Below are 27874 nucleotides of genomic sequence, written 5' to 3' on the forward strand. Positions count from 1 at the left end.
TTTGCATGCTCCCGGCTGCCGCATTAACGGCCTGCAGCCACGCAGCCGGCACAGGGGAGGCGGCGGCGCCCGGAGCCACGGTGACTCCCCCGAGCCCCGGGCACCCACAGGCTCTGAACTCAGGCCTTTTATCTGGGCACCAGCTCCTCGCCCAGGCATCTCATTTACACCCACGGGTTTGAGAGAGCTGGTCACCTCTCCAGGTTTATTTTGGTCCGGCGTGGTCTGGTCCAGGACATCTCGAGTTACCGATGTCCCTCCCCCAGCTCCACCAGTGACCGGATTCCTGATGACACTGGATACACGGGGCTCGGGCACCGCAGTCCCTTCTCAGGTCACGCTCGCTGGCAGTCGCACCAACGCTGTTCGCACTCGCGCGCTGCAGACCGGCTCGCTTTCAGGCCATTTTCCAGGCCCAAACCACCGCAGCGACAGTCCAGCGTGCAAGTGCAAGGCTCGGCTTTTGAGTAGTGAGAGAAAAGAATTCGCCCCGTTCGTTCTGCCCCAAACCCACCTCCCCTACAGCAAAGCATCCCCAGCAGCTTCCCGAGCTGCTGCTTCCTTTGGCTCATTCCCCTCTTAGAGTAAAATCACCGTTAAAAAAAAAAAAGCGCGATCAAGCGCAGAGCAAATGACTGGATTGGCACCGAGGGGACCGCAGCCCCGACCCGAGCGCGTGGGGCTGCCGGGGCGCGGGAGCTCCCCGGGGCAGCACCGGCCGCTGCCTCCCCGTTCTGCTGGACCCCACCCCGGGCAGCCCCGCTGGAGGAGCCGGCCAGGCGATCGTGCCACGTTCTACTCCTTTTTATGGGTTAGCGCGACGAGCGACGGCCGATCAAGAGCGAGCGCGGGGAGGGAGAAAGCCCGACGGCCGCCCAGCCTGCCGGGGAGGCGACGCGAAACCCCCGCCGACGGACCGGGGAGGGCTCCCTTGCCGCGCCACGTGCGTCGTTAGCAACGGCGCACCGCGCCGACGCCAAGCTGCATTTGCACGGCCAAGCGCAGCCCGTACTCACCGTCCCCACCCTCTGCGGCACGGGCTCGGGCTGCGCCGGAGGCAGCGCCCGGGCTGAAGCAGCAGCGAGCCTCTCCCCTTATCGCTGCCCAACAACGCCAGCAACGCATCTCCGTGCCGAAAGCGCGCTTCTCGTCTCCAGAGCCGACAAACACCACGCCAATTACAGCCCCTCCTGTCCCTGAGATGGCAGCACTTTTTAATTTTTAAGGTGTGGATTTCTGCCCGGACCTGCTGTACCAGTTTAGGTTCAGAAGTGCCATTATCTAATGATACACCACGAGCTGCTTTAAGGGGTTTTTTTTTTTGGTTTTGCTTTAAATTACTGGAGAGCTGGACCTTTGAACTGTCCTGCAGCCAGCTGCGAGTCCGTGCATTGCAGGAAACCCGAGTCAAGGGCCAGCTGGCACCAAGAGAATACCTGCATTTAACACCACCACGCTTAAAAACCTGCACCGAACAACAAGCATTTGGATGCCACGTACGCTAATCCTCCGTCTTTCACGGGATGCAGTGAAAATTGCGCTGAACTCCTCAGCAGCGGCTGTAACGCGGCTAAATAAACAGGCCGCTGGCAGGTGCTCCTTGCCCTGAACTTCGGGGGAAAATGCCAATAACCTCACCTCTTCTTTAGAGAAATAACCTCAGGCATTCACGCTCTCCATCGGTTGCCTCCAAGGCAACCCCGCACCCCTGGGCAAGGCTCGCAGGCGCTTCCCAGCTCCTCGCCACCGAGCCGGCAGCAGCGAGAAGAGCACTTTGGCTTCGGCACGGGCAGGCCGCTGCGTCCCACCCCGCCACGCTGCTCTTTGCTCCAGCTGGTTTCCTCAGCGAGGCTTCTCCTGTTGTGGGAGAAAAGGCTTCCCGTTTACCAGTCACCCACCATCAAGATAAATCCCTCTTAAATGGCACCAGTCCAGCACAGGGCATCACCACATCTTGTTTCACATAGCCCTTGCAACCAATCTTACCCACGCAACGTCTGGAAAATGGAGAAATAACTTCCAGGTGCAAAAGCAGCTACCGAACCAGGATCTTCTGCCCAGGTTTTGTTATAGGTTTGTTGACCAACTATCAAAATATCTTAATTTTCTGAGAAACAATTCTAGCAGCCTGCAGATAGAAGGAACATTCATAGAATCACACGAATCACAGAATCATCGAATCCCAGGTTGGAAGGGACCTCGAGGATCATCTGGTCCCCCCTTTCTTGGCAAAAGCACGGTCTAGACAATGCCGTTGAACGATGTGGATTCCTAAACCTTCGCTGCTCCTGAAAATGATGGTTCAGAACACCTCGTAATAAATCAAAAAACTTTATTTTTAAGATATATTATAAATTTACAACACACATAACATCAGTGTCTTCAGTGCGTATGTGCGAGCAGGTTTAAAGACTCAGCGTCCATTCTGGTCTCGCTCGTGGGTACGACTTCTCCACAGGCTCAAGGTACGCGGTTGTTCCAGCCTGGACAGGTCCGGCTTTGCCAACAACCTCGCCAACTTCCAGGAATATATTTCAGTCGACAACAGCAACTGCTTAACAGGACAAGAGATCAGTAGCCTTTCTTGCCTGCTTGCCTGGAGGGCTGCTGCAGGGAAGCAAAGCCCGCTGGTTTTCCCACGCGGGGAGAGGTCGGCGACCCACGCGAGCGCGTCCAGAACGAACCCTGAATTCCACAGGCTCGGTGACGGCCGCCCCAGTTAAGCTTCATAAAAGTAATGTTACATCTGAGAAGCAGCTGTGCATGCCACACATCAGCGTCAGTGCCATATAAAATTCATCATATGCTGTACCTAATTATTTTATACACAGGTGAAATGAAAAATGTTAACTCAGTACCTTGCAATATCATTTTACCGGTGCTGCTTTGTGGCAAGTGCTGGATAGCAAATCACATTCTTGTACAGTTCATTAAACTACGATAAAAATATGCAAATGAAGACCCTCTACAGGCCTCTGTTACCTGCTGCAACAAAGACACTTTGTTTTGTGGGGCTTGGTTTAAAACGTGATCCCATTTCTTCCCTCTCCCCAGAGCATGATATAAAACTATACCCAAATTCAGTAAGAATTTAATGCATTTACATTTATGGAAGTTCACGTGCTGCAAACAGGATCCGCATTAAAGATCTTCAAATCTAGGGCAAGAGGTCCTTAAAAAAAAGAAAACCCAAACCCTTTCGTTAGGCCTAGATGTCAGGGTGCAGGCGGGAACCGCCACCGCGACAGCACGTTCACGTAGCCGCAACGCTTGCCGTTTCCTCCGCGGGAACGCGGGCATCGCCACGCTGGCCGCGCTCGCTGACTGCCCTGCCCCCGGCCACAGCCGGCACAAACCCTGCAGGAGAACCGGCCCGGAGAGGGGGATGCAGGCGGTGGTTTGCTCATGCCTCAGAGCACAAGGACGTGTGATCGGAGGAAAACACCCAGCTGCAAGCGCCGCTATTCTGCTAGTTAATAAAAATGTTATTTATTAAAAGTAGAAAACCGGGGTATTTACTTTGGATGAAACCCTCGCTATCTTGTGCGCACTACTTTTGTAAAATTGCCACTGAAGCAGAGATCACCGGTCACCTCTGTACCCCTTCCACAGGCAATATCTGCTGACAGTGTTACTATACATTCGTTTGGTGCAATGCTTATTTAAACGACTTCCAAAATATATTAAAAGATCCTCAGCCCATGAATCACAATGCCTAAAAAAAAAAAAAAAAAAAAAAAGGTAACAGTCCCAACTAAAAAGGATTTCAATACCCACTTAAGTGTTTCTTGGATATGAAGATCAATCTCCAAAAGACAAGTTTGGTTCCAGGAGAGCGAGGAAAGAAAGGGGGGGTCAAGGTTCTGGGCCACATCTGCGAGAGAGGCTGCGAGCAGCCAAAAAGCAGCAACGAGCTGGAGGTTTCAGAGCTCTTGCAGGAGCGAACCTTGCACCATCCCAGAGGAGCAGGAGCGCACCGATGACCGCTTTAGAAACCGCGCAAGTTAATTTTCCAGCTGCATGGAGAACAGAAGCGTCCTTGAAACGGTGTAAAGATCAGCGAACCGTGAAGCAGCTGGGTAATCTCGTGTGACCATTTCCACAGAGCGATGCAGCAATCTTAAAGGAAGCCTCAGGCCACTGCTCGCGAGGAGAGAAAGCCTGGCAGGCTCTTCGGACCCGGCCAGACACGAGAGGTTTATCAGGAGAGTTACACTAGCTCACTCTCACAGGTCAAGACAATCAAGGCCCACATTGTAAAGCGGCCACTGGCATTTTTTTCCAAATACATCCCTTTAAATGCAGCTCCTATAAAGAGAGTATAAATATGAAGCCCTGAGAACAAACTTCCATATAGTACATTTCTATTAAAAATATCACTGTTTTGATGACAAAATTATATCTGTTTAAATAAATAGCTAGCTAGCTTTCAAGAGTCATGTAATATCAAAAGATAGAAGATTGTCTGCATCAACTGATGGGGCAAAGAGCTAGAACTGTGAGACAGTCACTGCATCGCACGAGCCACCTACCGCCCTGTTTCCTTACTTCCAAATATTCCCTTGACCACGTTATGAGACGCTTGAATATGACGCCTTTGCCGGTTATAACTTGAACACCAGAGATGCAAGCACAGGACTTGAAGCTGTAAATCCTTACTCCTGTGAGTAGTTCTTCCTCGCAAAACCTTTTTTTTTTTTTTTTTTTTTTTCCTTAAACAAAACCTCCTGTTCCCACGTGCTTAGGGACCTCTCGCTGGCCTACAGCCCAGATCCACCAGTCCTCTGCCCTTCAGCCACAGAAGAGGCTGGTTTATCACCAGGCAAAGCTCTTGCCACGCACACTCCTCCTGCCTGGAGACCCACCTGCACAATAGCTGTGATCTTTCAGGTTTTCTTGCAGGTTTTGTAAGAACTGGGATAATCAAGGCCTTTGCGGGCACAGCGGACTTAACTCCCCCCTCCGGTTAGTGTGCTGAAGCAGCAGCACACCCAGGTGTGACGGGGGCACGCAGCTCCCTCGTCTGCCACTAATTCATACCCTAACACCACCACTGATGTCCTGATCGATTCCTCAAGTGTCTGTTTAAGCACAAGGGTAGTTTTTGTTTGTTTTAAATCACCTCCTATGCCTCGCTGCAAACATCACACCTCCGAAGTTCTGGCCTCAGCTACTGGCCACTGGAAACTGAAGTTCTTGAAAGACAAGCAGGACTATGTTAAAGCCATACCAAGCGCAACGACTGTTTGGCAGATCAGGAAGAACACAGCCTCCAACACTTCAGCTGTGTAACTGTTGAGCTCTGGAATAATGAAATCTAGAGCTAACCACACATTCTCAAGCCTTCAAGCATTTTAAAGATGCAGTATTCCTTTATCCCAAGAGCTCTAACTGCTGCGGCAACACCAGGTTGTGTTGTTGAACCTGGGCATTCTTACCTTCTTCTAATACATAAGCACGACTTGCTTTACTGATGCTTTTTTCCCTCGCTTTATAAAAGGTTCAGTGGCACTGCTTCTGTTCTGGCACACCAAGGGAGGCAGCTCTGGTAACTTTTATCACCCTGATCAAACTGACACCGAAGCACCCGCGCAGTTCAGCAGCAGGTCCTGGCAGTATCGCGCTCCGATCCCGCTGCTGTGGGGCTGACGCAGAGATACACAAGCAGCAGAACCCTTAGGACGTGCACGACTGCTCCTCCGAAGCAGGTCAGACACCGTGTATCAGGAAGGCACCCAGCTTCAACCCCCTCAAAGTCAGGGAGCTGCTTCAAGCCCCTCATCCACATTGCCCTGGCAGCAGCGGCAGCCAGTTCTGGGGGCCGCTCCTCCCACGCCAGCAGAGGCAAGATGGGTTGCTCGCTCTTGCCATATGGCTAGTCCCCTAGGTTCTGCCAGCAAACCAGATGCCAAACTTTTAGATGACTCTAAAGGTGCCAGATGATCCTTGTCTGGTCTGTCTAGAAGCTCTACAGCCACTCCAGAGTCTGATCATGTACCATGGAAGTCAAAAGAAGCATTTCAACAAGCCTTCGTGTTCTTCAAAGACCAAGACCGCTACCGACGTATCTGTTCGGTAAGTCTGAACCTGTACTTATTCATTCAGAAGCCAACCCCCCCAAACTACAGGGTAGCTTTTCCCAGCTTTGTCTTCTAAGAACATTCATTAAAAGGCATATTTAGAAGAATCCTGATTGGTAGAGAAGGACATGTACCTCTAAACATCAAGAGCTTCAAGTAGTAGAGTCTTCTGGTAGTATTACGGGCAAAAAGCTTCAGGGAGTAAGGAAAAAATGGACAAAATAATCAAAACCTTTCATAACACTACAACATTCAGTCACAACTACTCACGAGTAGTTGTGCTGAACTCAGTGGGTTGCAGGATCAGGTTCCTAGCTTTTACAGTTCTAGGACGAGGTTACAATTTCATGTCATGCTGTCGATCCGTTCTTAGCAAAAGTCCAGGAAAATGGTTTTACCATCCAATTTGAACAGAAGAAGCACCTCTATAAAGCTTGGAATTTCTAAATGTAGAAGTAAATATTTCAGCAGTCATGAACTGTAAAGCTTCATATGAACTTACAAATAACAAAAAAAAAAGTTATCCTGGGATAGTAAGTCAAGATAAAATCTCATGCTGTTTGATTTCCCCACCCTTCATATTAATGATGTGAAACTGGCAACTTCAGTGCCTTGACTGCATAACAGCGTAGATTAGATGCCAAGTTCAGGCCAAAACTTGTTGTAGGGTTTCGGGTTGCATCTTGTTGCGTTTTTGTTTAATAAACCCAACTGCACAAGAAAACCACCCACACTTAAAGAGGGGACTTGCAGAGCTCTTGGGGACCTCTCTGTTCGACAGGACACCTTTGTGCTATTTAAGGACAGGGTCTCCATCTGGTTACTCTGCATTTTGGAGAGGCAGATCTTGCCTAGCCTGCCTTCCCAAAAAGGGCTGTGAAACGTAAGACGTGGCAGGGATTATGACAGATGTCAATCACGTTTCACTAACTTAAAAACAAAACCCATTTTTTTTCAGCCCATTAAAAAAGTAACACCTGCAGAGCCCAATGATAACAAAAACTAGCTGGAGAGCCAGCGGTGAGTTCTGCTCTTAAAAGCTCCCAACTCCCGCCTGAAATCTCAAGTCAGTCTTCTAACAAAATAGGAAAGACACAGCCTGACATTCTTGGGATTTCCAAGGTAAAAATAAGTGTCAAGAAAACACACTTCTATCTCAAAGAAGATGATAATTTCAAGCGTGCTTTTAAATACATTAAACAAGATAAAAACCTAAGCGGTTCTGCTTCGTTACAGATCACCAATGAAAACCCCATGCAGATTAGTTGCTTTTTTGTAAACCGTTTGAAACAAAGTCAAAAAACACAAGTCTCCCTTTCCAAAACTGTGCACATAAAAATGGAAGAAACCCACTACGTGAATATATCCCTCCTTGCACTAGGAGATGGCAGAGCATGAACTTATGAACTGCAGCCTACTTGAGAATCCAAGCCTTGGTGTAGTGAGTTCTGTCGTGAAAGAGATACTGCATCTTTAACGTAGCTGACGGAGAATCTCCTACAAGTATAACCACTGTGGGACTGCAACAACACTAACGCAGAAAATAAATAGGAAAAAGTAATGCTATTTATTAAAAGAATTCCATCTCTGAATTATTCTGTTTAAATTATAATGCAAGATAAACAAGTTTGGATAGAAATGTGCTTGCTCTCCCAATATTTGGACTTTTAAAAAACATTTCCTAAGAATCAATTTAAAAAAAGCATTTCATAATTTGATATAGCCATAAATTAATACTGTATGGAGATGATTAATATCCTACGCTAGTGGTCAGTGACCTTTTGTAAACACTAGCCAGATGCTAGCAAAACTGGCTAGAAAACTACTGCCACAGGCCTTTTTAACAAGCATTATCATATTTCTTTCTGACAATCAGATTCTTAATTGTTTTCACAAAACCTTTTCCTATTTTTTGATATACTTTATTTTAAACCTAATACCTGAAAACATAAACAAGTCTTCAAACCTCTTCCACTAACACTAAATCCACAAGGCAATTAACTTCGGTTGGCCATAACTACATAAGCTCTCGTGCGAGAGACCCATTCAGGCAGGATCTCCCCCACCCCCTTCCATCCGCCCCCCTCCCCAAACAACCCGTGCACCCTCCCGGTGAGGAGAAGGTGAAGCGAGGGACAGTAGGAAGCGGCAGTCCCCTCTACGTGCGATTCAGCGTCTGGAAGATTCGAGAGATCTGTAGCATGACGGGCCCAGTTTCTGGATCGTTCATCCACTGAGTGCTGTTCAAGGGGTTTTCAAGCATATCCTCGAAGGCTGCCAAGAGATGGAGATTGCAACACTCAATCCTTTAGTCAAAGGCTTCAATGTTTGGGATGCTTCAACAACAGGACAGTTAGAAATAGCTGCAACTCAAAGGCAGTGGGCAAGCATCACCCCAAAATGGTGGGAATACACATCATACATTTACCGTTTGCCCTCCTAAGTCTCCACAGACCAGGATGCTACAGGCTGTTAGGCTTTCCCCATTGCTCAGCATTACATTCACTGCAGACAGAGGGTGATTAAATACTCAGCCTGGATTACAGTCCATCTTACAAAACGTCAAGGACATAGGTTTGAAGAGCTAAAGCCTTAGCAAATGTCTACACGCAGGGAACATGCTATGCAATTCATCCATTTATAAGAGCCCATCTTAGAACTGGGTCATTTGCTGCCAACATTCCTATGGGAAGACTCTTCTGTAACTCCAGTCATCTGATCAAAGATTTTCCCCATCCCAGCCTAAATTTCTTAATGGCTAGTTCTTGCACCAGTATCTTTTTTCCCCCCGGTACCTAACCAAGCCAGTTCACAGAAAGCACTCTTACCCCCTTCCCTCTGTTACCTTTGCTTTCCTGTGCTGCGCTTTGGCTGTCCTATGGCTACTCTCTCGTAACATTCTCTGAGAAAACCAAGCCAGCAAAATAAGAAGCAGGTATGCCAAAGGCTACCCAGGAATAAGCAGCAGAGCCAGCGAAAGTGTAGCCCCTTAAGCCCCCAAATCTCAGATCTCTCTTTTCACAGATGCCCCTGGAGCCAGAAGGGAAGCAGCATCTTCCCCCCGCGCAGCACGTGCTTTCTCCTTCCTGGTGTTCGGAGAGCAGAGGATGTCGGGGCGGCAGCCAGTTCCACCTGCCCCGACACAGGCAGAAGGGGAAAGGCTGTCTGTGAAGAACCATCACCTCCATTTCTGAACAGTGACAGCGATCCAAATATTTAAGAGCGTTCTTTTCTTTCTATATACACCTGTGTTTACAATAAGCTTTTTTTTTTTTTTAATATGCTCATTTTCACTCTCTACTTATATTGAAGGAACCAGACAGCTACTGCAAGAGCTAAGCTGCAAATTTGGCAGAAGAATGGCCCAGGCAATAATTTATAAGCCTTATGACAGACACTCAGCTGGCCTACTGGACATAGGGAGCAGTCATTATGGAACAGGACAAAAAAAGCAGTTGCACATCTGACCTATTCAGAAGTCACCAAAATGTCAGTGTTGTAAGAGTCTGGCAGACCGGCACCAAGGTCAGCGTCTTAATTTTCGCAGGAGCGTTAGTGTACAAAGCTCCAACTGACATTAGCGGGAGCTGTAAGCACCCAGCACCTCCGAAAGGCTCATCATTAATACCTTGCTCAAGGTCATGCAGCATGCCTACAGAAAAGCCCAGAGTAAAGTACAGATCTCACTTTTCACCACTTTAACTATGTTCTTTTACAAAGACTCCAGAGCTTAAAACTAAAGCTTTATCAACATTCTGTAAGTATCTAATTAAATGCAAACATTCATTATTAAAATCTGTGATATAAGCAATTTGCAGATGTATCATTAGGAATATATTCTCTGATGTTCATCCAAGCTTTACAAGCGCATATAATGGCATTTCGTTTTCTATTTATATTCTGAGCTGCAGTGTGGAACCCTCATTGGAAATGAAGAGACCATTTGTTCAGAAATCAGGGTGGGAAGGTTCTGCTCTTGAATTATTTAAAGGCTTGCAAACTCTCCTAATTACATTTAAAGCAGTATTTTTAAAAGCTCTCTTGAAAGAGCTGCACATACCCCCTTTACTTAAAAGCAAGCCTTCAAACAAATTTTGAAGCCAAAGACTAAATGCAAAACTTTCTATATACATCACAGAGCCAATGTCATTCTTTTGTATCGTCCTCCAGCGTCAGAGAGACCAATTCGGCAGAGATTTACGTTTCCCTGTCAGGCTCATCAGCTGGGTACTTGCTGTGCTCACAGCCTTTCTGACCACGAACACACAGACTTCGCCACAGAGCTGAAAGCCAAGTAGGGGGAAGTGTATTTTCACATACGTTATCTCAACTTTGATAGGCAAGGCCTTAGCTCAGACTTCTCGTTCGGTTACTCTTCCACAAGTTATCTTCCATCTCAATGATTAGGCCTCAGCACACAGCAAGCTGTACAGCAGGAGACAGCCTTGTTTTTTCTGTCACATAATCAGAGTTCAGACAGACATTCCTGATTTTTCCCCTTGTGGCCAAAGGGAGCACACAAAAGGTCTCCTAAATCCACAAAAGCGTTGCAGCCAGCAGCTATTAAAGTTCTGAGTTCAGCAAGTGTAATCCGGTAGCCTGGGGAATTGGTATCATTTCTGGGACAGCCCCAAGTTCTGTTCTGGGTTTCGCTGAGTTGCAGTGTGAAGCAAACAAACAATACAGCTGCTGAAAGTGAGGAAAAGGGTACGGAGCTGCACCTATCCTACAAAGCACGCTGTCATCATCCAGGCTCAGCTCTTATTTGCTAGCAGCTACAGAGACAGTGTGTATATATATACAGTGTGTGTGTGTGTGTGTATATATATATTTATCTATATATATCAAGAACCCATGCAGCACTTACCTAGTAGAGTTTTAGGGTTGGTTAGCCCTAACTGTACCACTGGGTTTTCTAAGATGGCTTGGAAGAGAGGGCTATTGGTGTCAATTCCCTTATCTAAGTCCTCTGGGGAAGGCTTTCTGTCTCCCAGCAGCCATTCACACTGAAAGAAATCACCAGGCACAACAGATTTTGTGATCGGTTCCATCAGAATGAAAGTGTCTCAAAAGTTTTGACAATGTCTCACATGAAAAATATTTTTTCCTCTCACAGTAAAGACAGAGCTATACATTTCATGCCAGATTGCTATTCATTTGCGCCTTGCTCCCAAACCTTTACTTCAATGGGAACAGTAGCAGTGCTTGGTTTGGTAATAAAATTATACCAACTTTGGATGTTTCAAAGCTCAAGTAGGATAACGCACGTCTTCCCTATGTAGTGCCTCAAAGGAACCCCGTCAACATGGTTACAACCCGTCAGCCTGAAGTACCATCCAGCCCAATAGCCTCTGACAGTAGCCAGCACTGGATGCTTAAGAAGAGAAGATTCCTTGGCTATCAGCTGTGTCCACATAATTTTCCTTAACATATCATCCACTAGCAGGGGACTAATCAATCTTTAAAAACTTTCATATTTTTTGATTCCATGAACTGTGGAATACATTGCTGCGAAATGGTACTTTACATACTGCACGGCTTGACTCTCTTGCTTGATCATTTATTCCTGTCCTTTCATCAGTTATTAATTATTGGGAATACCTTCTCCTTCTCATGATAGCATAATCTCTTTTGCAGACTCTGGTGAGGGAGTTTCTCAAAAGCTTTTTGAAAATCCACATATGCTATCCCAACCAGCTCAGCCTCAACCTCAGGCACGGTGAGTTCCTCTAAGAAGGCTAAGCCCTTTGTTTTCCTGTTGTATATCTAATTTGAAAGAGGCACAGAATATATAGTGCTCATTTCATCTCCAGTAACAGTTGGGCTTTCTGATAGATCAAAACATCAACCAATTCAATGATGAAAAGAATCAGTTGAGCAGACTATTACAGCAATAAGGAACAGAAATGACATTGTACTCACAGCTGCATTTTGCTGGTTGTTGTTTACTCTGAGTGCATCTACCACTTCTTTTTCATCAAATCCCATCTCCATCAGGGCAATGACAGCCTGTATTAGATTTGCACAACTTAATAAATGTAACATTTAAAACAGCAATGAGAACAATCACATCCTTTCACCTTCTGTGCAGGAGCTTTTTGTGGGGTAAAAAACTCCATTGTTTCCATTTGTAGACCACTAAGTAATCTAATCCACAAAGTCTTCAAATACTCTATATCAAAAGTGCCTTTATTGTGGAAGAAAAAGTCTTAAGAGCAAAGGTAGTTCCTATCCTCAGCCCTGAAAGCTGAACGCAAGGCAAAGAGCAAGTGTACCTGGGGTAGAAAGGAGAAGTGCAGGACAGAAACACCTTATTTTAGAACTTCTCTCATGTCACAAAGCTTTTGTTCACATCTCACTGACAGATCAAGCTCCACGTTCATTTGCAGTTCCATTCACTCAATTTAATTTTACTTCCTGGATTATTATATTGCTAGTGAGGGTTATGTATTTAGACAGGCATACCTAGATATTGTTATGAGAATGTTTAATCATTTAGAAATTGTAGCCAGCTCATCAAATACATTTGCAGCTTTTGACCGAAATCACAAGAAACAGCTAGCTGCAAAAGCAAAGCGTTGGATTCTAAAGAGCACCTCCTGGTGAATTTACAGCGTGATAACACCACGTATTTTCACTTCAGCTAACACTGTGTTCTGAAAAAAGGCTGACTTCTGAATTTGCTGCAAGACTTAAATCTGCTGGTGATACTTTTGCTTGCTCCCTACATACAATAATGCTCTTCTGTCCTTTTCTACAGCAAAAGGACATATTCCTCTGCTGCAACCCTTCCTTCCCAGGCAGCAGTCATAAAAAGCAATGCCAGGAGTCTGGCAGCTCATTTCAGTCCCATCAGTTAATTTTCAGGTGCAGAAGTAACAGTGTGAGTAATTTAGATACTGTTCTCTGAGACAGCGATGCATTAATTAGGTAATATCCCTTTCAGCAACCAGAATTTAAGCAGTCCCTAAAGACTTCCACTAAAATACTGTCAAGCCAGCAAAACATACATCTTCCCAGATGTCCCATTTCATTTATTAACTAAACATTTATTTTGATTACACGGTGCCCACACAGTCCCTTCCAATCCTAACAGTTACATAAATAGCGAGATAAACAGCCCGTACCCGTGGGTCTGGACGAAACTCTCTTTTCCTCCGGATCTTCTTGAATATTTCTGTCAGCTCATCCTTGGCCTCTTCCCCACCTGCTTCTGAACTAGGACCCGCAGTCGCTTCAGCGGAGGATGCACCAGCTTCAGCGGGGGATGCACCAGCTTCAGCTGTGGCTTCTGATGGAGTCTGACCTGGAAGCGGAGCATCCACCGTAGGGTCATCTGCGTGTTCTATCAACCACTCCATGGCCTGCGTCACTGACATACTGAAAAGCAAATTAAAACACGAGGATGAGAAACACTCCAGACGTACAGTAGTGTTCCACACACATTTGCCTTTGCGTTTATTCCCGTGGTATACTGACTTGCAGGTTAACTCGTATCTGAAAAATCATAAATAAAGTTTTGGAACAAATCTCAGAGCACCTTAATTCTCTGTGCACACAGGCCACTACCATCTTCTCTGAAGCCAGGAAGACAGAGGAATGAAGTTCAACTTGGACAGCTGCAACCCAGATTTAAAAAGGCATTTCTGAGGCAGTTGCCTTATTCTCCACATCACCTGCTCTATTTCATAGAATCGTTTAGGTTGGAAAAGACCTTTAAGATCATCAGGTCCAACCGCTACCCAGCACTGCCAAGCCCACCGCTAAACCATGTCCCTAAGCACCACATCTACGTGTCTTAAATCGCTCCAGGGATGGGGACTCAACCCCTTCCCTGGGCAGCCTGGGCCAGGGCCTGACAGCCCTTTCGCAACAAACACTGACTATTTGCAACTGTCGACAAAACGGCAAACAAAGCACTTTCCAAATTTACATGGAACCGCCTCTCAGATGCAAGCTGCTTTGTTGCTTCTTAAGGAGATCTCTCTCGGACATCCATCCATCCAGTGGTCAAGGAATGCCATCAACCACGCAAGAGGGCGAGAAACATTACATGCGCGCCACAGGCCTTGAGCGAGAGCAAAATTCAACACTGGCAATTGCACTTGGACACGTACCACTCTGACGTAAGAGGAAATCTGTGATGGCTCAAAGGAGCGGCCAGGGAACAGAACACCATGACCATAACACGGCCACTCGCTATCCACTGCAAGTGCTCAAGCTAAGGGATCTCCCCAATGAATACAGGGGAAGGAAGAAGAACGATAGGGCAACTGAACATGTCATTTCGTTTGACGCACGGGAATTATGACATGTTCATAGAAAGGAGAGGGAAGCCTTTGCCCATTTGGCTTTTCAGTTACAACGTGAAAGATGGAAGACATCGGGAGAGAGCGTCTTTTTGAGCCCAAAGGGAGAGAGGCTGGAAAAAAGTGACTGGAATATGTTGTGGATTCTCTATCGTTAGAAATTTTCGAGCATGGACTAACAAACTCCTCTCAGGAGCGAGGCAGTACAGCTGATTCTTCTTAGGACATGAGAAGAACTCCATTACCTCCTGTTTTCCTACAGTTGCTGTCTGGACTTTACAATATTCTTGGAATGGTTTTAAAAGATCAGCTTAAAGTATTTTTCTACAGCTGAAAGACCAGTGTGGATGGGCTAGGTTTGCTTTTTTCTCCGTAAAATCTGAATTCTAAAGCGGAAGAAAATGCGAGTTTAATACTTGGAAATAGCGCCAGCCTGGCAGCCTCGCGAACCACCGACCAGCTATTCTTTCCAGAGCAAGTACAGCACTGTTCCCCCTTCCCTGTGCCATGTGCACCTGCGCGCTGCCTGAGGCAGCGCTGTTCTCTGAGTTAATGCTTTTTCCAACCTAGTTTCAGGTGACCCACATAAGGATACTTTAGGAAAAAATGCAATTTCTTTTTTTTTAACCACATCAAGTAATTTACAGGCAGTGTGCTGAGTACACTTACTGATTTAATCGAAGGGCTTTGACAGCTCTGCTTTCTGGAAACCCCATTTCTGTAAGCTGTCGCAGAGCTATCTCATCCACTCTGTCTTCCTCATCCTCATCCAGCATGGCTACACATACACAAACAAAACAATGTTCAGATTGACTTCAAGCTAAAATAAAACCCTTTCTCAATGGAATGGCATGTGTTAAGTTCAAACCCCATTCTTCTCTTCCATCCCTGCTTTTGTTTCTGCCCCGAATTTGCTATCTCATCATTTAATTTGCTGCACTCAGCTTGGTCAGGCTCAGATAGATTCTTCCAGGACAAAGACTTTGTCCAGATGTGTTCAAGATCTCAAACAAAAGACAGCTAACTCTCACATTACCATGGTATTTCCACGTAAGTAAATATATAGGAGATTCATTGAAGATCTATTTATCATTTATCTAGAAACAAAGTTGGATCTGGTTGTAGCAGATCAAGGGCAAGCATTTCCCACAAACCGAATCAACAGCTGCACTTTCTCCTCATTTTACTATCTCCTTGTGCATTTTCAACTATTCTCTACCACCCCTGAAGTGCAACTTGTGAAGTTTTCCAATTTTTTCAGTACTAATGATTTTTTTTTAAATGCAACTTCTCATCCATCCCTAAGGGACCTTATAAATTCACAAGTTTTATACAACCCATCCCCACGAGGTGAAATCTTTGCCACAAAGTTTGTAGTAGCTTTGCTATTACATTAAGGTCTGGACTTCACCCTGCAAGCCCACTCTTCTGCTCTAGAAACAACCAAGTTCCCAGGATTGAACTAGTAACCATAAAGACACGTTCATACCATTTGCCTTCTTAAACAGTTCAACTGCATCTGGGTTCAGTGCTAGCAATTTCTGTGCAACTTCTATGAGAGACACTAATATCTTCCGGAGCTCTGTCTGGAACTGCAAGAAAGGAAACTGTCAAAACATTTAGACAGGAAGTTACCAGACAGCATTAAATCTTAATATATCTGTTGTTAGTATCTCAGCAGTAGTCTGGCCCCCTGTACAGAAGGCTGCTTTATTAGGGCTTTATTTTCATTGTTTAGTCTCCCAAGAAGCACTGAGCCTCTCCTGTGAAATGCTACATGTCAGTAAAAGCTACTGGCAGAAAGTTCCTTTTCTTTCTACCCCAGCTTGCCGCCCAGTACCACCACACAACGTGCAGTGTCCAAGAAAACTCATTGCTTCACAGAAACACTTTGACTCCCACCTTGCAGAAGCGTTGTAAGACGACAGAGTAGCTCCGTACCAGTGCTACCTGCTTTCTGTGAACCAGTGAGCCTTCCCGGTCTACCATTTGCTTTCTAGCAATCTCAATTTGAACAACAGAGATCAAAGTTGTTTTCTAAACTGGAGCATCACAAATTCCTTTCAGTTGGACATTTGTTTTTAAAAATGCCACGCTCAGTAGGTCATGTGGGCCATTAAACAGCTTAAATGCCAACCGTCCCCTTTAGGTTACCAGGGCACTCTGACAGCATGCAACTTGTAGGCACATTCGCTGCTTCATACCCCTACTAGTGCAGAAGGGTAAAAGTAGCCCCCACACTGCTGAAGACACAGTTAGAAGCATTACAGACTATCAGCATTCAATTACTGAAGTCAAAATTTATGCCTAATTTCTCCTTTCAAAGCCATGGAAGAGGAAAAAACCCACTGCAAACACCTGAACTATTTAAGACTGAAGAAATAAACCCCCTAGCTTCACATTTGCCAGATCCTGAATATGTTTACTGAGGCTTTTCCATGGACAAATAAAACATCCAAAATAATAATTCACAACAGAGTGTTTTATTATCACTAAATAGTATGACCTGCATCTAAATCTTAAGCTATCTACTTTAACATACATTATATGCATCTGAATTTCTCTTACAGAGAAGAGAATCACATTTGCATGTAAGAGAAAAGGTTATACATGATAAAAGCCTGTTTGGATGTTAGCGTGCGAGTCAAAAAAGTCAAGTCTAATACTTACATCCCTCATGTTGTGATGGGCCACAGTGCGATCTACATTGCGGGAGGGCAGATTTGCAGTTGCCTTGAGAATAGCATCCTTATCAGGAGCTTTCTGCTCTTGTTTCCTCTGAAGGATAGGAAACATGATCAGGTTTCATAACGCATTATCCACAGAACAGAGAACACGGCACAGCGGAGAGCAGTTTCATGTTCTTCACCAGGGCATCAAGCAGTGCTCGTTAACTTGCAACTAAGAGAAATAGCAGCCTAGCAACACAATGCATTAATAGCACCAGTATCATTTGCAGTTATACAGCAAAACTGGACCTGTTGGGTTGCCCCACTTTCAGTCCTTCTACTTATTTCTGTTACCTGAACACACAGGGAAATTCCAGCATAAAGAGGGAAAGTGATGTATCAAACACGGAGAGAACTCAGAGGCCTCAGTGCCCAGGACCATATTTTGCTCCCCGTGGTCTGCTCACAGCACGCTCTCTTCAAACCCAGGGGTTGTCAAGAGATGTACCAATACTGGGCACAGACTAACACTTAACTGCTTAAGACTGGAAGTGCTTCGCCGCTTGCAAGTATCACGCGGAGATATATGGTGCTTTGGATTTTCAGTACGTGCTTATAGCCCAGGACAAAACATAGCAGGGTACAAACTATAAATATTTCCCAGTCTCATAACTTGTGCTCTTACAGTGACGTTCTGCACAGCAAGACCATACTGAAGAGAGAGAGACATACACCAATACCTACAGGAAGGGATACAGAGACATACACCAATACCTACAGGAAGGGATACAGAGACATACACCAATACCTACAGGAAGGGATACAGAGAAATACACCAATACCTACAGGAAGCAAGAAGAAACAAAGCTGTGCAAGGACAAAGTAGAGAGACCTAGGAATTCACAATGTCAAGCACAAGCATTGCTCAAAGTGTTTACGCGATAACGTCAACCGCAGTACCACTCGTGCGTAAGCATCATGCTAGGTGCCGCCGACCCTCGGTAACAATTACATTTCAATAAAATAAAATAAAAAAAGAATAGTAAGGGCCCAACACTCCAGCTCTGAAGACCTGGTTAGAGGGTGACAAGCCACACATAGCTAAAGACAGAAGACAGCCTGACAGCAAGTCAACATATTTCTATCGGGTTTTCAAACAGAGACAAAGCAAGGCACTTGCTGAGCTACGCTTATACGGTTATTAGACATTTGTGCCAAGATCAAATCTATACCACTTCCACAGAGTGTATCTGCACGTCTTATTGTAAGGCAAATGTTCTCACAATCAAGGCTAAAAATGTAAAATCAGCTTCTTCAAAGTTTGGAAGAAACATGAAGCGATTTCCCTAGAATTTAATTGGCAGCATTTGCCTCGACAAGCAAAAAGAGTACACCACGGTAATCCTTCCCCGTATCATTAATAAAGCAGTTAATCAAAACGGCCAAGTCGAGAAGTCTGTCAAACTCACCTTCTCCTCTGCTGACACATCTGCCATTTTGGGGAGCGGAGGTGGCGCACGCTTCTTTATCAAAAGCAAGACATCTAGAAAGACAATGATACTGAAATACATTAGAAAGTAATGTGAAAACAGGTTGTGTAAGATACTTCAAACTTAGTTTTTCCTGGAGATGAATTTTGTATTAGTTCTACTGTAGCATCAGACCTTTTTCACACTTTAAAACCTGCATGGCTTTACACACTCCCCTTCAGTGTTTGCAATTCCTTGGTGCACAGTGAATTCAAAACGTGGTGCATTAGTTACGCTTTGCCTGTTACTGGTTTCTCCTCCACACACAACACTGTTAAGGAAAGGGTATTACAGGCTCCAGTTGTCTTGTACGTTAATAGTACGGCAACTGGCTCATGATAATAAGAAAGCATCAACACTTTCAGTGCTTCCACTGAGAAGGAAGCAGTAGAGACAGGCCATGGACCGTTTTTGGTCTAAGCTGGGGCCTTCCAACTGCAGCAAGGCAAGCACCAAGCTTCAACAAGAACTTCCAGTATCAGGCTTCAGCTCACCTTTGTGTGAGAACAGCAGTAGAGCGATTCACAGGGCAAGTCTCGAGGGCAAATAAGTCTTCAGTCTCAGATATCCCGCCTGGCATGAGCTTGCTTTGGACTTTTAAGACTAATACTTCCCCCTTACAAGGCACCCTTTTTCTAGAGATCGTGTAATGCTTTACAAGTTTCTAGCACCTCAGTTACTACCACATACATTCTAAGGGTGGAAAGATGCAGACACACTGATTGGAGCCCAAAACGGGCCTGCACAGCATCTGCAGTCCTTCAGCCAGATATGGCCTGACACATTGTATTAAGCAGGTAAAAAGCAAACAAAGCACGCTTTGCACAAAAAGTTTCCTTGGTCTGGCTCGACACATAACAGCCAAGAGCAACAGCTGGTGAAGGCTGGTAACCCTCATTTGTCCAGCTGATCAGAACGCGAAAGGATCCACACGCTGACTCTTGGCTGCCCTGTGCAGTCAGCCGGTGGCAACCGGCTGTTGGCTGCGATCTTGTCTCCCTGACAAGCACGGCACATGGAAGGTAGAGCACATTGCAGAGGGAAAAGCAGCGAAGAAGCATTTGCCTGACAGCTTACTATGACTACACAGTTAATACTGCTTAGCTGCTGCAAACTGCAATTCAAAACTCTGTAGGAGCCGGCACCTCGCCTAGAAATAATACACCACCCATCAGCAAAAATGCTGTCCCTCACCTTTGCCTAAGATGGCACTTCTCAGCTCCTGCTCGGCTCTAAAGGTGATAGGTGACACTGCCTTGGAAGAGAGACCAAACTGCTCATGTTCATAGCAGCAGTCCTCCAGCCTGCATGAACTCAGGCAAAACCCAGGAACTCTACTCGGGCTGAGCTTCTGGTTCAGACAACATTTCAGTCTACAGCAGTCCTGCTTCTCTCACTTTCTGCACCACTGCCCTCTATCTCCAGAAGGTGCCACTAAGCTGTCTGGTAAAAACTGACTCCAGCTATCATCTTTAGATCTTCTTTTGGTTCACATTAATCCTTTACACTTTTCAAGTTCAAGAACAAATACATACCTTACATACTCTACCGTAGTCAGTGATACTACAGTGTGATGGATTCTGACCTCCATCTGCAGAGGACAGAACGAGATCTAAACTGCAGACACTCGGATACGCTTCAGCAACGTCCTTCTGCCTGACCTGGAGGCCTCAAGACCGACCCCAAAAGCACTGGGTTGTCTTCTTGGAATACTCAAACGTGATAACTATTTCTGAATGATAAATGCTGCCCTGGAGGTTTAAAAAAGTCCTTTAAAAGGCAACAAAGTAATCTATTAAGCTTATCAACTTAATGAACACTCCTAATTCCTTTTCAACTCATAAAAGGAAGAGTGGAGAGAAGCAAACTGCTCAATCTGCTTTCTCTGGGGGTGAGAGAAAAAAAAAGTCTTTTTCCTCTTCCTTTTTTGCCACCTTATTAGTTTCCTATGTAAAAGCAGAGAGTAGATATTAAAAAGGTTACTGTTTGGAACTCGCCAAATAGTTAAACACAATCTCATGTTTCCAGGCTGATAGGATTAAAAACCAGACAGTCTTACCTCTGTCTTGAATGTTTTCCTCCAACACTGTTTTTGTGTCTGTCAGCACCTTCTCAGAAGTAGCGTGTATCAACTTATGATGTGTCACAGTTTTTGGATCCTCCAAGCTCCCAGGTACACACTGCAGAAGATAATAAATATTGAAGATCAGAAGACAGAAATAAGCCTACTGCATCAATCACTGCACTTTGCGCTTAAGATTCTCCACGTACAAACCGTGCCATCACTTACTAGCTTCCTAATACCTTAAGTAACAGCACAATACACTAGAGGCCAGTGCACAGGATATATTTTTTGAAAGAAACTGTGGCTCGAATTGTGCCGTAAGGATATTGACTGCCGTAGGTTTCTACCTGCATATCCAAGCTCCTGGCTGGGACGAATAGTCAACAACAGGAAGGATTCTAGTGTCTTCCTTGATGCTGTTAAATTAATAGCTACATCAGGGAGCTGGACTCGATGATCCTTATGGGTCTCTTCCACCTTGAGATATTCTGTGATTTAAGTTCCAACTGATTATGATGCTCTAAAAAACTTCTTTAAATAGCCAGTTTCAAATATCTAACGTTACAGCCCAACTGCCCCAAATGAGCCCGTCAAGGGCACCAGCCTGTGTGAGTGGATTTATACTTCTGTAGTACAGTACAACTCTACCACACTTAATTCCGAGTACTTGGTCCTATACTCAGGCCTAAGGGATCTGGAGCAAAGCAAGGATGCTCTAGGACCCACAGCTACATTAATGCTCCAACAGACCGCTAAGGTCACTCGCCCTTAGTGAGAAGTCTGGGGGTAGCAATTAGTATCATGAACGAAGAATGCAAATCTACAAAGAGCATCCAGTGTTTTTACAGAAGGGAAGGCCATAATAACGCAGTATATTTCTCATTCGTAACTAGGGTCAAAATAGAGGAGAGACTGCTTCATCTAATACTTATTATTAACACACAGTCAGACTAAACAAGCAACTGCCAGCAGTGATTTTGGTATACTTGACCTTTAACTGGGAAGGGAACAGCAGTTTCTGCACCTTGTTTCAAGCTGAAATCAACGGATTTGGCTGCTGGAGCCCTAACCTGGGTTCCTGCGGAAAGCGCTGAACAAAAGTTACATTCACAACTTTTCTTCCCAACCATACATAATCAGCATACAGTAGATTTTTTCATATATGAATGTTGTGCTCAATTCCTCATTACAATTCTAAATGGTATGTCAATTAATTCACTAGAAAATCAAGTTCAAATCCTGAAAAAAGAGCGCATGCACACACCGGCCTTGAGCTGACTCATCTTCACACCAGAGTGGCTCCCAGATCCACAGTGATAGATTTCAAGAACATTACATCAGTACATCTAGAGGCTTCTAATTTGTTTGAGTGGAAAAAGAAAGCATAGTGGTTGCAATTCCAGAAAGGCAGAATTAAAAATAACAACCTACCAAACCCACAAAATTGATGCTGCTGTTCTCGCCACAATAGGACACTTAATACTGACCTCACCTGCTCTGCCCACAGAAAACAGCTTTTAATGACACTTCTTTCAATACGTGTTTCTACCAAGCACTTTTACCGCGTCTGCAGAAGACCGCGTTCAGGCTTCACGTAACAGAGCCATTTCCAGAAACCCCACTGAAATCGCTGCTTCACTTTGATGTAGCCTTTAGTCCTGTTCATCATCACATGTATCACCAGCCTCCCTCAAAGGAATCCTTTTAGTCCATCATCACCTTTGCTGCTGCGACTGCAACCGATGAAAAACTCAGCTACCCGCTCCTTTTCCAAACATAACACATTTTCAACGCGGATCTTCAGTTCCTCACCTGAACTTCTGTACAGTTCTGATGCCTCAATAAGATTGAGGCGAGAATGTTTTAGTCCTGCTTTGTATAGCAGTAACTTCTTACTAATCCTTCAGCATATTAACTGCTGAACAAAAGCCAAAGAATGCATTAAAGCCTAGAATCAGCTGGGAGTACCTCCTGTAATTGATCTGATAAGTTATCCAAAACACATAAGAGTACATCAGTGGAACATCTCCTCTCCGAACAAGCTCAAAACATTACTGTTACAGATCCTGAGAGTCAGATCCCAAAAGGAAGAACTTGAAAATGGGAGCTGGAAGGTGTATGTTTGGGGCGGGATGGGATGGGACACAACACAGACCTATTACCCATTTTTTCCCCTAGCACATATGGGGGGGTGCGTGTGTGCGCAATCATAATACTTACTAATAAGGTGAAAGAGTAAGTGAAAAAATAAAAGTTGCTGTTTTAAAAGAAAAGTCCTGTGGACACCTATTCTTACCTCCCGTTCCTCTAACCACTCTGTTACCAACTGCATAAAAGAGTAAGGCATATATAGACAGTGCATATATCAAAAAGACCGCCCAGTGAAATACTTAGCTTATCTTACCATTTTAACATGCCCTAGAAATAAAAAGGCCATCTTAACAGGCAATGCCTCTACTAGCTCTCAACAGCCCACCAGGGAACTACCACCACTAAACGTCAGATCTCACTGGAATCTTGCTTCATGAGAACCATATCTGCCAAAACGCAGTATTTTTGTATTAAATACAATGCTTTAAAGCATAACAGAAAACATCTTCCTGCCCAGAGAGAGAAGAGCACTGGTAACGCATAGGAAAAGCAGTGAGGGGGAGAGGAATTCCCTGCGCAGTGCAGAGGAAGCATCTGTCATACAAGCGAAAGGCAGCAGAGAAATCAGGGTGCACCTTGAAGCCGAGAAATCGGGGTGCGCCTCGCTGCCCCGAGGCACAGCTGGGGTTAAGGAGCACTGCTCCCCCGGCAATCAGAGGTGCAGCACGCTGGGGAAGACGAGCTCTCTCTCATCTTCTTGTACAAAAGGATTGTAAGGAGGGGATCTGCTGTTTCATCATTTTGCTTCCAGCATAAATATTTGCATTTCTTTTTAACACGAGTTTAGGGCAGGCTGCTTTGCCAGGCAGGTGAGAAACCTTTGTTCACAGGTGCCTGAGCAACTGCTGAGACTGTAAGCCCTGGCGATGCTAAATACTATTTGCAGAGCCTGGAATCCTGATAAACCACAAGGCTTTCTGTTTGTTTTTAAAATAAGAAAAAGCCTTTTTTGTTTGCTTTTATTAACAGAAATGTTTGAAAATAGTACTGACACTCCCTACTACTAAGCTTGGGTGGCTTAAACCACCTGCGTCCCTCACAAAGTATACAAAACATGCCTGGGGCATGAACCTACCTTATCTTTGTACTCTGAGAACTAGCACCTTGCATCTCTGTTCTACAGATACTCCTTATCATATCTGAAAAGCTGGACAAGTATCACTGAAGCAGCTTAAGAAAAAGGGGAACAGAAGCACAGAAGCATTAAAAGCTTGCCCCACGCTGCCAGGAAAATTACAGGTAGAGCTTACATCCACATACAGCCCACGTTTGTGCATCCAGGGTGCGTGAGCACAACTTACATCAGTATTTCAGAAACACTGCTGAGCCTCAGCAAGAAGCAATGGTCTCTTGTGATTAGAGTATCAGAAGCAGGACTGGCGACAGCACCTGCACCTTATGGTGTGAATTTTGGGGCTGTCCTGTGCAGGGACAGCAGCTGGACTCGATGATCCTTGTGGGTCCCTTCCAACTCAGGATGTTTACGATTCTATGACCCCTGGCCAATGCAGCGCTGTCCTTGGACTGTCAACGCTGGGCACAAGAATTATGGATCATAAAAATATTTAAGTTAAGCTTGAGTTTCTGTGGTTAAGCTGACCCTTCTCAATTCTGGTCCTGAAATGAACAGCTGCTTTTTAAGGAAACCACAGGAGAGCGCAGGGCCTGCTCCCGCTAAGGTGGTGGGGCCTTGTGCAGGGACAAGTGAACGCTTTGAGGGTGAAACTTGAGTTAAAAAATACCTAGGAAGGGAAACAACTTATTATCGGTATTTGTTCATAGACCACATAGACAGCATTACTGAAGGCAGCAGTTTAACAACGTGTAATCACTACTAAATTGTTAGAGGTCAAGAGATAAAACCAGTGGGAGGTTTTTTTTTTTTCATTCATCTGTAACAAAAAAAAACCATCAAAAGTGACACATCAGAGATCAGTAAGCATTTGAATGTTACAGAGGGAAAAGTGGCGACCTTCCCAGTTCAAATCTCTTACAAGTATTATCTTCCTCTGCTTCCCGAAAGAATAATTTCAAAGACTTTAGGGAACATAATCAGCATCTTACAAGAGCTGACTGCATAAATTATCTCAAGGTGCTACCAAGATTCATTGCAACATACCCATGATCAGGAGTCATGATTTTTCCATTTCTAGTTTGCCCTTCCATAAAACTATATATTATCCATAATGATTATGCAAATCCACACCATTAGCACAAAGCAGCAAGGAGAATGAAATCAAACATCATGCCAAGTTATCAATTGTCTCTGCCCTGACTCGCACTGCAATGTGAGCATCTATTCAATTAAGCTTCCTGATAATTAAAGGCCTTTCAGCTCTGCACATATGCACGTAATCATTACCCCACCCTGTTCTGGCAGTCTTTGCACCACTCTTCTGCTTAATCCCTCAGCTGTGCTGCAGGGAGACAGGAGGGGAGCACGAGACTTCTGGCAGGAATGTGAAGTGTGGGGAGCCCTGCACCCCGCTGCTTTCAGCAAGGCACCCTCGTTTTCCCTCAAGAAGGATCGCACCCACCTCAGGTGAAGCAAAGCCAAATGCAGCCCTGCTCATCCCTAAATCAAACAGCACTTACCAAAGGCTACGGGACAAGAAAAACTGTGAGCTGTCACCTGCAGTTTCCAGGGGTTCTAGCCGAGGGCAACCAAGCAGCAGGCCCGAGGCAGAGGGCACCTGGGTGCCTGGCCGCCCTTACTTCACCATGTGCTCATTCAGAGAATAAAACCTTTTACCCCTCAAATGGGGGTTAAGTAATGACATATTACAGGTATGTTCTATCGCAACTGTGTTTTATGCAAAAAAAAAAGTCTTTGCAAGAGTTCAAAGACAAAAAAGCCACTAGTAAATGCAGTTTAGTAAATCACACTCCCAGAGATGGGAGTAGAGGCTCTTGCTTTTGCCACTCAAGACTTACACGTCTCTCAGCAAGAAATTCAGCAGGTTATGACTCAAGCTGCCAGACCACGCTGTGTTGGTTCCAGAACGACAGACTTTGGGACAGTCCTGGGCATGGGTCACACAACCTTACACGCTGCTGTTGTCAATCATGGGTTTGCTTCAAAGTAAAACGCTGTCATGGCAGATATTCAAAATTCAGTCCAAGAGTTTTGAAACCACTGGTTTTAACATTTAACACCCACAAACAAATACACCAGTGGTAATTGAGCATGTGAGTACAAAGAGCCTGTGTTTTCCAGCTCAGCTTCTACAGACGGTGCATTTTTGCACGTTTTCTCTTCCAGACAGTGATTAGTAATTTACCCTTTGGACACCTCCATTAAGACCTTACTGCTTAGAGCACAGGGAGAGCATCAGAAGAGCCTATTACCTCCCCACCGAATATCCCACTAGCTATCGTGCCAACAGAGGGTAAGGCTGTACTAAGTTTTTCAAAAAGGAGAAGTTCTCCACCAGTTACTACTTTCCTCTTTTGTTCTTAAATAGAAACAGCAAACAAACCAGGCCATAATTTCTGAAGGGAAAGCATCAGAAGCCAGTTCACCAGTCTCTTGCAACGCATGATCACCAGTTCATAAAGCGCACGCAGGGGCTGGTGATCCCTAACGCTACCCCAAAACACACGTGCCAAGTTCTGTAACTAAAGGTGGCAAAGTTATTTCCCCCCAAATCCTCCTCTTCCAACACACGTTTTCTTTCTATATAGAACAGTTTCACGTAATTCGGGGGGGTGGCAGACACGGCAAACCGGGAGACCACAACACAGAAACGCTTGTTTACTTGAGCTACTTTAAAAAAAAAAGACGTTTACAGGGCGTTGGAAAAATCTGTCCTCCTCACACGGGGGCCCGCCTGCCCTACCCCCGGCCGTAATTCCAGCCCCGGCGCACCGCACGACCCAGCGCACCCGAGGGCTTCCCGGGGGCACCGGGCAGCGCCGGGGGAGCCACGGGCCCCGGGGAGGGGACGGCCCCCCCCGTCCTTACGTGCTTCAGGCATCGCTCCTTCAGCTTCTCCACCGTGGTGTCCTCGGGGACCTCCTCCAGCCACTCGGCGCCCTCCATGGTGCAGACATGGAGCCTCAGCACCTTCCCCGCGAAGATCTTCTCCTCCTGCACGAACATCGTCCCGGGCCCCGCCGCCGCCGCTCCCGGCCGCCGCTCTGCCCCGGCGACGCCTCACCAGGCCCCGGGCACCGCCGTGCGCCGGGCCCCGCGCTACCGCCCGCCCATGAAGGTGACCCCGCCAGGCCCGAGGGGAGCGGCGAGCCCGGCCGGGCCGCGCTGGGAGAGGGGGAGCTCGGTGGGCCGCTGGCGGCCTGGCCTCGCCCGGCCCGCCGCGCTGCCCGGCCCCGCCGCCGCTCCTGTCAGCGCCCGGGCCCGGCGCTCCCTCCGAGGGGACGGGGGCGCTCCCGCGGCGGCCGGAACCGGAAGGGCGCGGTACCGCGGTGCATGCTGGGAAATGTAGTTTTTCCTGCGGCGGCGACGGAAGTGAGGGCCGCGACGGCCCCGGGCGGGAATAAAGACCCCGCCCCCGGGTGCGCGGGGGAGGCTTTTCGACGTTTATTAACGTCGCTCCGCGACGGGCGGGGCGGCGCGGCTTAAAACAATAAAAATAATTTATTTTTTAAAAAGTGTTTTCCCAGTGCACTCTGGGAACCGCAGTCTCTCCCTCCGCCCCGGAGCACTGTGGGAGGTGTAGTCCTCCGCTCCCGGTGCACGCTGGGAGCTGTAGTCCGGGGCGCCGTGGCGTCGGGGCCCCCCCAGCCTCGGCCAGGCGGCTGCGGCCGGCCCGGGCAGCGCTGGGGCAGCCCCGGGGGCAGCCCCGGGGGGCGGCGGCGGGGGGGCCCGGCGGGAGCCCGCCCCCCGCGCCCGAGCGCTGCGGAGCTCTCCCTTCCGCCGTTAGAGGGGGACGGCGAGCTGCCTGCCGGGCCCTGCGGCCGCGGCCCGGCTGCCGGCCTGGGGGCGCCTCCCCGCCGCGGCGGCCCGGGCCCAGCCCCGCCGAGGGGAGGCCCTGGGGACGGAGAGAGGCTAAAGCCGCCCTCGGGGCCCTGCCGAGCGGGGCGGGCCCGCGGCCACCGACGAGCGGCCGCT

At 46.5% G+C, this 27874-nt stretch overlaps 1 protein-coding gene across 7 annotated transcripts; it reads right to left on the reverse strand.

The window, feature by feature from the left end:
* Positions 1-2315: 2315 nt before the first annotated feature.
* On the reverse strand, positions 2316-27190 carry UBAC1 (UBA domain containing 1). Of its 7 annotated transcripts, none has more exons than XR_014229824.1 (12): positions 26768-27190; positions 20647-20767; positions 18528-18601; positions 17060-17167; positions 15879-15996; positions 15059-15167; positions 13208-13460; positions 12003-12089; positions 10948-11086; positions 9549-9732; positions 5439-8354; positions 2316-4308 (listed from the first exon to the last, which is right to left on the reverse strand). XR_014229824.1 is itself a non-coding variant. In XM_082327391.1 (12 exons), the coding sequence occupies exons 4-11, from the start codon at positions 18552-18554 to the stop codon at positions 9560-9562; spliced, it is 1014 nt and encodes a 337-aa protein (XP_082183517.1). In that variant the 5' UTR covers positions 18555-18601; positions 20647-20767; positions 25738-25893; positions 26768-26856; the 3' UTR covers positions 2316-8354; positions 9549-9559. The 7 variants fall into 7 exon arrangements, 6 of the variants coding, with proteins under 6 accessions (XP_082183517.1, XP_082183512.1, XP_082183513.1 ...); XM_082327391.1 differs by adding an exon at positions 25738-25893 and having other exon boundaries at positions 2316-8354; positions 26768-26856; XM_082327386.1 differs by having other exon boundaries at positions 2316-8354.
* Between the last annotated feature and the right edge of the window lie 684 nt (positions 27191-27874).

This window comes from Platalea leucorodia (genome assembly GCF_965183815.1).
Source record: "Platalea leucorodia genome assembly, chromosome: 15".
Taxonomy (NCBI): Eukaryota; Metazoa; Chordata; class Aves; order Pelecaniformes; family Threskiornithidae; genus Platalea; species Platalea leucorodia.